This window comes from Camellia sinensis, chromosome 6 (assembly GCF_055761805.1).
Source record: "Camellia sinensis isolate YWXY chromosome 6, ASM5576180v1, whole genome shotgun sequence".
NCBI lineage: Eukaryota > Viridiplantae > Streptophyta > Magnoliopsida > Ericales > Theaceae > Camellia > Camellia sinensis.
The window spans coordinates 205,757,875-205,769,682 of record NC_138966.1 but is presented as its reverse complement, the minus strand read 5'-3'; the positions used below and the strand labels follow the sequence as shown (position 1 = coordinate 205,769,682).

Genomic DNA, 11,808 nt, shown 5'->3' with positions numbered 1-11,808 from the left:
AAAAGAGAGATGACCATTTATAGGCTCACAAATATACATACATGCTAGTCAGAGAGAGAGAGGCATACCATCTGTCTTGTTGAAGAGAGATTGGATAGGCTGTGGAAGAATCTATAGAGAGAATTTTAATTATGAGGAGGAATACTTCATCACAAATTAAATATATTTAAAAAGCAAATTATTTGTGAAAAGATCTTTCAAAAATTCAATAAATACAAAATATTCTAAAATTTTTATATATATTTTGTTGTATTTTGTAGTATTTATTATTTTTTTAAAAATTTTCTTCACAAATATTTATTAAAAAAATTAACTAAAAAACTATAAATTAAAAATAAAAAATTTATTTTTGAAAACTGAAACAATGTTCCCTAAGAACATAAGCAAAAATCTATTAAGAAAAAAAAAACATAAGCAAAAAAATGAAAAAAATTATTTGCCCCTCTTGGAAGAATGACTCCCCTCCATACTCTTCCATACTTTGACTTTTTGAGCTCCATTCTAGCACTACAAGAAATTAGTCTTTTAGGGACTAATATTTAGGGACAAATTAAATTTGGTCGGTAAAATTAATCTTTTAGGGACAAATTTAAACATATGATAATTTATATATAAGATTGTAAAAATGACTATTAGTATTCTCACTTAACATTTACATAATTTTTTTAGACCAATAAATTTGGTTGCTAATATATTTTTACTATCTTTAGGGACCAAATATTTTGGTCATTATCAATTAAAAACAATTTGAGACCAATTATTTTCATCATTTAACAATTGAACAGTCGGGACCTCACTTCACTTCAGCCCTAACTTGCTCAGTCTCTCTATCAACAGGTTTGCTCAATCTTCAGCCTTAAAGTCTGAGATCCAAGGCAGATTGGGAGCTCAATCTTCTTCAAATTTTGGTGTCTCTCTCTCTCTCTCTCTCTCTCTCTCTCTCCGTAATCGATCTCCGTAATCGACCTGTAAGAGCTCCAATTCAAACTTTCAATTACTGTAATCGATCTCCATAATTGACCTGTAATAGCTCCAATTCTTTACATAGATTGAATTTGTTTGTGTTTCAATCTGTGTTTTGCATCCACAATGCAAACTAATGCATTACATAGATTGAACTTGTTTGTGTTTCAATCTGTGTTTTGCATATACAAAGCAAACAAAAAAACAAAGCAAACTAATGCATGTTTCAATCTATGTTTTACATAGATTGAAGTTGTTTCTTATCTTAATGCGTGTTAGAATTGAAGAATTCTTTACAGAGATTGAACTTGTGTGTGTGCGTACATGTATGTCTAATCTAATGCGTGTTGGAGATGAAGAACTGTAAAACTGTCCTGCTGCAAACTCTTCTAGTCTCTGCTGCAAAATTGTCCTAGCATAAATATTGTCAAAACTGTTTATGTAACGCCCTCAAAATAATAACATTAAACCCAACAAATAAGACGAGCGTTGATAGATAAACTAACCACCTTCTATCATTCATTAGAATTCCATTACATAAGTATTACATGTTAATCTCATAACAAAATGCCCTACGGGCTTACAGCTTTCCAAGTTAACACTTGGTTACAACAAAGAGTTCTAACTCGTTTACACATTAAGCCCTTGGCTTGCAATTACATGTAATACATCAAAAGTACAACAACAAAACTATGTCCGCCACTAGCCTCCCAGCTATGTCCTTGGAGGTGGCATGCTTCCTGCACCTGAAAATGATATTCCCATATAGGGTGAGCCACAGCCCAGTAGAAATACACTAAACCAACCATGGACAATGACTAAAACATTAGCAATTGATAGTTGGTCAACACTGATACAATCACATAAATTACATATTTATGTCAATGACTTACAAGTCCCAATTACTTTTCATTTTCCCTTTTTCAACAGATAAGCATGCTAGCTCTATCATCATTTCCACAGATATGTAAAAAAAACTATATCTCACATTCAGATAAGCATAAAAGCTATATCCACATTCTCAACAGATATGTATATCAACAATATCCACAGATAAGCATACAAGCTGTATCCACACTCTACGACAGATATGTATATCAACAATATCCACAGATAAGCATACAAGCTGTATCCACACTCTACAACAGATATGTATATCAACAATATCCACAGATAAGCATACAAGCTGTATCCACACTTCACTTCACAAAGATAAGCATATGAGCTCTATCTTCACTTCTCTAGACAAGCATATGAGCTCTGTCTACGGAGTACATCCCCTATCTCCTCCAAATACCTATCCGGTTTAGAGGTCCATCCCCTATCTTCCCCTAAACCGCGGAGTACATCCCCTATCTCCTCCTCTACACATAACGTATATAAACACATTGGTTCTATATACAATCACACAATACAAACAATTAATGTATTCTAGCAACTGTCAAGTTCCATAACACATTCCATTGATTAGTTTCAGTTTGCCTAATCAACATACATTGTCTACAACAATCACGACTATCCTCCACCGATAGCCCAAAGCAGTTATTTCTAAAACAGAAAATAAATGCACAAATGGATATTCAATCAACATTTCATTTCCTCATTTCTCACCAATTAATTATCCCAATTAATTAAACAATGTAATTAGGCCATTTTCCATAATTACCATTTCAACCCTTAGGTCCCATTTTCATCAATGATTCAACAATCATTCTATTTTTCTATGCCAAACATGCATCTAGGTTTATTATGAATAAAACCCCAACTTTTGTAAAATTACACAAAAGCCCCAAACTTTCACAAAATTACCAAACCAAGCCCAACATCTCAAAATACCAAAATTTAAAGACAAAACCCATAGAGAGGAGTAGGATATCCCTACCTCAAATTCGGAGCTCCAAGGGAGAAGAAGACAAAACTCAACGTGCTCCAAAACCCGAGATTTTCAGATTAAAATGAAGCCCTCGACGATCAACAACTTTTTTGTAAAGGCCAAAGGTGAGCAAATCACTCCTACTAGATCAAAACCTAGAGAGAAGGTAGTATCTAGAGAGAAAGACTCAACAATGGTGTTTTGGGAAAAGTAAGAGAGAGAAGAGAAAGTGAAAAAGTGATTTGAAAAGTCACAATTTCGGGATTTAAACCCAGTCTTCCGCTCGAGCTTAAAACACCCCGCTCGAGCGGCCACTCACAGACTTCCGCTCGAGCGGCCAACCTCCCGCTCGAGCGCAGAATGCACTCGCCCAGCACTTTTGCAGAACCAGGCCTCCGCTCGAGCTCCCAACCCTACGCTCGAGCTCACAACACTGCACAACAAGATACTGGATGGATGTAATCTACGCTCGAGCTCCAACACCTCCGCTCGAGCGTACAGGCCAAAAATCTGGGCAACTAGTTTTGGTTTCTAAACTCAACCAACCTGTAACAAACCCGCTCAACACATCCCATAACTCAAAATACAAAGTAAAAAGGATGCAAACTAGGAAATAAACAACTACCAACATCCACGGCCACATGACCGGATCACTATACAACAAGGGTAAACCTGGGATCGCTATAGTTTAGCAACAAAATGGAAGATGATTTTATTCAAAAATTTAAGATAATTGATAATAAACCTGAATATGCACATTGATGTCTATGGAAATTGTCAACACACTAAATCCTAAACCTTCTAACATGATTGATAATTGCCTCTCCTTGTGCGAATTTTACAGGTTGCATCCCTTTGGTAACAGGATCACGCAGGACCTTTACAATATTTTGTTACCTAGGTAATTTTCCATGTTAATTTGTAGTGACTTTTTGGCTAAAAACCTTAATATGTGAACCTTGAACTATCATGTTACCTTTCTTTGTTATTGCCCTGATTTATAGAAAGTATGATTGCCTCAGACATTATTGAAGTAATATGGAAAATATTCTTTTTGTGGTCTTGATGGTATATATAATATACGGAACCTGCCATTTTCTAGGTAGATATTCCTGATATTTTTGTGAGACCTTAAACTTCTCTTTCCCCCCATTCTTTTAATAAGTCTGGTAGCTACATATTACATCTTGAAGTTGCCAAATCTTTCATGTTCATGACAATACTCTAGCAATTAACATTGGTAATATACATATATATATCAAGCAGTAGCCATTGGTGCCATTTGTACATGTAAAAACCAGAAACAATGGAGTTACATAAACCAGAGAGAAATACCATCTAAAGCATCTGGATACAGAAATAGGGGAGTTATAATTGCAAAAGAAAGAGAGCTTTGATTGGGACAGAGGGCTGGGACAGCCTTTTGCAAACCCATTTTCCCACCAGCACACACAAAAATACACCCACATGGAGAGTGCCAATTAATGGCTAAAAACAAGGACTCAGGGTTGGTTTAATGAGTGACCTTTGGTTTGATGAGTGACATTTTAGTAATTTTCAAAATTTTGGCCATTTGACTCCATCTCTTTTACTCAAGGCTTTCAATTATTTACTTTCAAATAAAGTGTTTCTCATTTTAATCTTAATTTGATGTCATCTTTGAATTAAAAACCGAACATATGTATGCATGCACTACAAGATATTAGTTATTTAGAGACCAATTAAATTTGGTTGCTAAAAATAATCTTTTAGGGACAAATTTAAACATATCATAATTTATTTATAAGATTGTAAAAATGACTATTAATATTCTCACTTAATATTTACATAATTTTTTTAGACCAATAAATTTAGTTGCTAATATATTATTACATCTTTAGGGACCGCATACTTTCGTTATTATCAATTAAAAACAATTTGAGACCAATTATTTTCATCATTTTAACCATTGAAAAGTCGGGACCTCACTTAACAGCCCTAACTTAATTTATTCTTCATCATTGCCTATGTTCTGATTTTCAGGTTGCTATTTTAGTTGAATATGGTGAACCCTATACATAATGTATGGTGAACCCTATACATAATGTATTAACTTTTGTTACATAAATAAAAGTAAGATATAAAAATAAATCTAGGAAAAAAGATCATTTGAGATTTATTTGAATATCTACTGTACCATGATCAGCTCTAAGCATCAACTAATGTTTTAAAAGCCAGTGTACTTGTACATCAGACTTGTCATGATATGAGAAATGTAATCACACCAAATCCACTTTGAACCTGATTTCAAGTTGGCAGAAACTTACCAAGTTAAATTAATCAGATTCCACTAGGAGATTTGGATAAAAGTATGTCTTGCATAGAGACTTAGAGCAAGAACATATTACCAAGCTTTACTGCCACCAAACAGGGTGTAATCAGATTCCACTAGGAGATTTGTAGGATCACTGGGAATCCATTGGGACCGTGGTCTGATAAATTCACCACCGAGTTGGGGATCGTCACTAGGCAATTTGCCCCACAAAATGTGCCTAAGTGGAAATTTATTAGCCTTGAGGATAAAGAAACGCTAATTGCATACCTTCGAGTAAGATAGTTTTTATTTTTGTCTGGTTTAATATTCCCTTTTAGTTTATGAATTATGTTTCTTAATATTTTGAAGTATTTAATTTTATTGGTATGGCAGGAAGGTTTCATTTTTAATAATGAACCTTATGCTATTGCTTCTATTCTTGGAATGATGAAACTCCAGTACAAGAACTATCGCTTTAATCTACGCCAACATTTTAGAAGTTTCCCTACGATGGAATTAGCCCTTGCAAACCCACATGAAGATATCGAAAAAGAGGTGTGGCGATACCTATGGCAATTATGGGATGATGAGAAGTACCAGGTAATTGTTGAACACACTTGTAATGCACTTGCACACACTTGTGGTTGCTGCTGTTACTAAGCATTTGGGCACATAGACTTGATTTCTTTTGAATATATTTTTACACTTCATGTAGGAGAAATGTCAGAAAAACAAGGAAAATCAGTTTAAGCTTAAAGTCATCCATACTGCTGGCTCAAAGGCATTTAGAAAGGTGCAATACGATGAGGTAAACAACTGACCTTTAAATACTACTGGACGAGCAGCTTTCCATTGAGGTGTTTGGGCATAAGTATGGCTACATAAGTGGTTTAGGACGTGGTCCTAAACCTATTATAACAGCATCTGGTCGACGTACTCGTGCTGCTCTTGAGATAGAAAATGAGGAAATTAGAAGGGAGCTTGAAGAGCAACGGAGAATCAATGAGGAACTGAATGCAAGAGTGCATAACTTGGAGTCTAATAGCGTGGAGGTCAATGCCAAGATTGATTTGGTGCTGCAACAGATTAGTCGGGGAGGTTTTACTTCTGATTTACCATCATAGTAAGTACCTTTTGCTCTAGATAGATCTGTCATATTTATAGTGTGTTTGTTATGTAGAACATTTGATTATGATAACGTGCTTGGAGTAGTAGTGAGCTATAATAAGAATCAACACAACAAGAAAGTGAGTCACCTAGAATCACAACAATGCCAAATAGTACTGGATGATGAAATATGTGTCCTTGCTTGAACATGATATGTTCTGTAGGCTCGTGCCTTTGCTTCCCTGGCTTCTAACAGGAACCTAAGCATGATGAAATATGAATTTGTTATATTGGTCCAATGTGGATTTCTTGTGCTGGTAGCGGGCATATCATGTAACAAAAATATTTTAGGGCAATAGTGAAGTAGATCGAAAAACTTGTTTCAACATTAATATGATATTGTTTTTTGGTATTGTGCAATGCCAATGATAGAAATGTGAGAATTGAAAAATGATTAGTCCCCAATTTGTCAGTGGAAAGACATGGGGTCCATGCCTTGTCATTACAAAGATCAAGGTTTAATATTAGACAATAATGACATTTAAACCTCAAATTGTTTGAGTTTTTTATGATGCTTCAGCCTAAATCTGGTCATTTAGCTGGAATAATCTGCTAATGTTTCAAAATGTTGTAGAGTTTTCAATTTGTGGGGCCTGTTCAGGTAATTTTCTCTCCAACTTTCTCCAAGAAAATGAAATCGATTCGGTTTGGTTTAGCTTAGTTTTTCGCTGATCTGTTTTGTTTTTGTATAGATCTAATCATTGAATCAACGACTGCTGCTTTGAAGAGATCAAGGAAGACTTATTTTGCTGGTTCTTGTCGATCTACATATATGCTTGACGCATGGTTTGGATTTACTGAAATTAACTCAAATCTGCTCAGTTTTTGGTGGTTATGGAGAAGATCCAGAGGTATTTTGAGTTAGTATAGATCTTGAATGTTAATGTTTTAGAATTGGCTTAACTGGATCAAGTAATCGTAGTTGAATTCACTGCTGATAAATTTCCTATGGAGACTCTTCTTGTTGCTCGGCATCAGAATCAGTACTACAGTAGACGCAGCAGAGCAGGGCATCAGAATCAATACTACAGTAGAAGCAGCAGGGCTCATAATGGCCCTGTAAGATTTGGATCCCCTGCTTCGATAGGTTTCAAAGAATCACCCTCGCCACCCTCCAATATTTATTGTCTCTCCCCCCCGGTAACCGAGAGAGAGACAAACATATATACAAATCTCCCTTGGTGGAGGTCCATATATGATTGTTAATTTATTATGTCACAAAACAATTGATCCCATAAATTAGAGATAGCTTGTTCTGAGATAAGGTGCTTTTCCATTATTTGTAACTTCTTTGATTATGAATGACTATTGATTATTTAATGAGGTTATGTTGTGTTGATTCTTATTATTTGATTCTTCTTTTTGAATTTTGGGTTGCAGGGATGTCCAAAGGGTGTCACACCTAAGTACAGCTTGAAGCCTATTGTGCCAAGGCTGTCTGATATAAAGCCTGATATTGATGTTGAGAAAATGCTTTTTTAGAGATTCTCTTTGAAGAAACTATTGTTATTCTTCATTTGAACTGTTACTACTTTGATTTGAATTTGGAAACTTTCAGTTTTAATTTTTGTAAAATTTTACTTTCTACATACTCATTATGGTTTGGGAATAGAGTGCCTTTGATGTGTGGATGTCAATTTTTTTTAATATGATTGGATGACATTTAATTGTGTGCATTTTTAGCTATGAGATTAAATGATTACAAAATTCTCAACTTCAATTTTTAGCGATGAAAATGTGTTGTAGAGAAAGTTATATGTTTTTTAGCGACCAAATATCATTGTCATTAAAAATGTCATTATTTTGTTTTTTGCGACCAAATTGGGACATTTTATGACGAAGTATTAGCCACCAAATGTTTAGTCTTGTAAAATCAAACATTTTGTGACATTATAAAATTGGTCGCTAATTGTTATTTTTAGTGACATTTTCAAAAATTCGTCGCTAAAGACTTTTCTGGACGCACTTTTAGTGACTTTTTTAGTGACGAAATTAATTTTGTCACAAAAGCCATTTAGAGACCAAAATAATAGTTTTACGGACCAAAATAATTGGTCGCCAAAAGTTTTATATGTTGTAGTGTAGGCCCACATTAATAATTTAGACCGTACATCTTGTAATCTCAACAATTTAGATGGGTTATGCAAAAAATTAATTTCATCGAACATTATTAGATATATGAATAAATTGTATCTTTTTTATTAAATGGACAGTAATTGTGAGTTTAAACTTACATATTTCATTTTATAAAACAAAGATGATTTGTTTATGTATTTATCAATATCCAATGAAGTTATTTTTTGCATAGACGGTCTTTATCGTGAGATTTACGAGATAAACAATTTAAATTATCATTGTGGACATAAAATGAAATCCAAAAAATAAAAAATAGAAAAATATGAATGATAAAAATGTAGAGAGAAGATATAAATCTCACATTCTCTACCAATCTGAACACACCAAGGCATCATGTCACCATGTCCTAAAATTGCAAAATAACTTCTCCAAAGAATGAGCGACCATTTCACATGTGAGTCCAAATAAAACTCGAAAACTAGCCTATTTTGGAAGCAACGATAGAAGCTGCTATCAAGTTGTTTTGAGCAAAAAAATCATTTGAAAGTTGAAAATTAGTCAACTTTTAAAATTATCAAGATATTCTTTTGTGATGTAATATTAAAATAGTCTTATGTGATAATAAAACTATAATTTCACAGATTGTATGTGATGATATGATGAATTTATCTAGTTGCCTACGGTTGTGATACGGTATGAAGCACCGGTACTCCTAAAATGTTGTCGTACGAGAGGGAATCAAGAGAGAGACAGAGGAGATGGAAGAGATCGAACCAGATAGTGTAGAGAGGCGTCGCCTTTATGTGCTAGGGCAATGAAGGATTCTAGGGTTTTCTCTTCGATCGATCGATCAATCGTCTCTCCCTTTGACCGATCTTCTGCTCACTGTTGATCGATCGTCTTCGTCTCTCTCCTTTCTCTCTCTCTCCGTCTCTCGATCGCCTCTGTTCTCTTGTTCTCTCTCTTCGTCTCTCGATCGCCTTTGCTCTCTCGCCTCTGCTCCTCGTCGTCTTTGACTTTTCCCTCAAAACAAATATATAATATAATATATAATATATAATATATTATATTAGATATATAATATAATTGGTCATACATATAATATATAATAATATAATAAATTGATCATGTATAATATATAATATAATTGATCATATATAATATATATAATAAATTTTATAAATTATAATTTTTATCATATATAATAAAAAATATATATATTTATTGGCGTACCGCAGTCGTACCCGTATCATACTTTTTTGAATTTTGACGTATCGACGTACCCGCACTCGTACCCGTACCGTACTCGTACCCGTACCTGTGCTTCATAGGTGATACCATGAATAAATAATATTAGAGAAAACAAAAAAATATCTAAAGTTTTGTTTGGCATCTTGATTTTGAGTTAAAATAGTTACAGAAAAATAAAATAGACTAAAAAATTAATTAGACAAAATATCACATCTAAATTAAAATCATTTCATTTTTTTTCTTATAAAAGTTTAAAAAAATCAAAAAAATCTATCTAAATGAACCCTTTAACCTAAACTAAAATAATTAAAAAATTAAAAAGCCAAAAATCAACCCACGTCTCACACAAAGCTAAATAATTTTATGAATAAATAAAAAAAACAAGAATATAAACGAAAAAGCAGATTATATTCAAGTTCGCAAAATAGGCTTACCGTTACTTTTACGTTCGAATCAGATCAAAGTCAGAGATCTCAATCGGAGACCCAAATAATTAAAATTCTCTCCAAAATTGTCTCCAACTATCTCTCTATAGATCGTTTGTGAGAGTAAGATGATGAGGAGGAGGATGTAGAATAAGAAGAAGAAGAAGGGAAAGAAGATTTGTTGGAGAAGGGTTTGATATAATGGTTGTCATTGCCATTATAGCAAGTCCGTTAAAAAAAAAAAACCTTCCTCAAGGGGAGTAATTATGATAGTCCACAAGCTGTCATTATTAGGATATTTGGTGCTGCAAATCACTATTTATAAGATTTGTTTAAAAATTAAAAGAGAAATACTATTTACACAGAATATGTGTACAAAATACGTATAAGTTTTCATATATGTGTGGGTCTCATTTATCATTTTGTATATAGATTTTCTATACATTTTTTTTTTGAACGGCGAAGCAAATGATCTTTATTGATGAAACATACAACATATGACAAAATACATCAATAAAGAGGAGCTTGAAGCTAACACAAGCTTTTCTATACATATAACATTGGTGAAATTGAGATTGTGTTATGATACCGAATAAAGAAAAGAAATGAGTTAATGTCGATATCTTCACACATATGTAAATTGATTAAAACGCATAATATGAATGTACAGACTTGTCACCAAGCTATTTTACAATTGATAAATCTCTCACCAATAAAAAAATATCTACTGAATTTAATATTTTATACCTTTTTAGGTTGAGCTTTTCAAGAATTTTCTCTCTTGGTATTTGGTATTTCATTCCTTGATTAATATCAAATAGAAAATGGTGTTAAATTAATTAACTTGCTATATGTTCAACTATAATGAGAATCAAGTCAATTTTGGATCCATTGACTTATATTTCCGACACTCATCATACAAATAAAAATATTATATACAAAAAATTATAAAATGATGTGAATAAGAAGGTAGGTTTATTTAAAAAAGCTTTTAAGACATTTGTTAAAACATTTCAAATGATTGCACATTCCTCAATGGGAGTAATTATGATAGTCAGCAGGTTGGTCATTATTAGGATATGAGCTTGTCATTCATTTGGTGCTGCAAATCACCATTTATAAGATTTTTTTAAAAATTAAAAGAAAATACTATTTACACAGAATATGTGTACAAAATACGTATAAGTTTTTATATATGTGTGGGTCGCATTTATCATTTTGTATATAGATTTTCTATACATATAACATTGGTGAAATTGAGATTTTGTCATGATACCCAATAAAGAAAAGAAATGAGTTAATGTCGATATCTTCACACATATGTAAATGGATTAAAACACATAATATGAATGTACAAACTTGTCACCAAACTATTTTACAACTGATAAATCTATCACCAATAAAAAAATATCTACTGAATTTAATATTTTATATCTTTTTAGGTTGAGCTTTTAAAGAATTTTCTCTCTTGGTATTTTGGTATTTCATTCCTTGATTAATATCAACTAGAAAATGGTGTTAAATTAATTAACTTGCTATATGTTCAACTATAGTGAGAATCAAGTCAATTTTGGATCCATTGCCTTATATTTCAGCCACTCATCATGCAAATAAAAATATTATATACAAAAAATTATAAAATGATGTGAATAAGAAGATAGGTTTATTTAAAAAAGTTTTTAAGACATTTGTTAAAACATTTCAAATGATTGCACATTCCTCAATGGGAGTAATTATCAACAGGTTGGTCATTATTAGGA

General features: G+C 32.8%; 1 protein-coding gene across 4 annotated transcripts; it reads left to right on the top strand.

Moving 5' to 3' along the window:
* The first annotated feature begins 753 nt into the window (after positions 1-753).
* LOC114272952 (uncharacterized) lies at positions 754-7,933 on the top strand. Of its 4 annotated transcripts, none has more exons than XR_014333837.1 (7): positions 754-968; positions 3,681-3,737; positions 5,523-5,729; positions 5,975-6,252; positions 6,871-6,897; positions 6,989-7,147; positions 7,677-7,933. XR_014333837.1 is itself a non-coding variant. In XM_082875916.1 (7 exons), exons 4-7 carry the CDS (start codon positions 6,144-6,146, stop codon positions 7,700-7,702), a joined length of 321 nt encoding a protein of 106 aa, XP_082732042.1. In that variant the 5' UTR covers positions 755-1,404; positions 3,529-3,737; positions 5,523-5,729; positions 5,845-6,143; the 3' UTR covers positions 7,703-7,933. The 4 variants fall into 4 exon arrangements, 2 of the variants coding, with proteins under 2 accessions (XP_082732041.1, XP_082732042.1); XM_082875916.1 differs by having other exon boundaries at positions 755-1,404; positions 3,529-3,737; positions 5,845-6,252; XR_014333838.1 differs by having other exon boundaries at positions 5,589-5,729; positions 5,975-7,147.
* Positions 7,934-11,808: the final 3,875 nt, after the last annotated feature.

What these genes read in the sequence shown, in the direction of transcription:
- LOC114272952 (XM_082875915.1), top strand. Translation starts at nt 5,574, where the DNA reads ATGATGAAACTCCAGTACAAGAACTATCGCTTTAATCTACGCCAACAT. An exon ending in GGGATGATGAGAAGTACCAG is followed by an intron (nt 5,730 to 5,974) that starts GTAATTGTTGAA and finishes CTGGACGAGCAG; the next exon opens with CTTTCCATTGAGGTGTTTGG.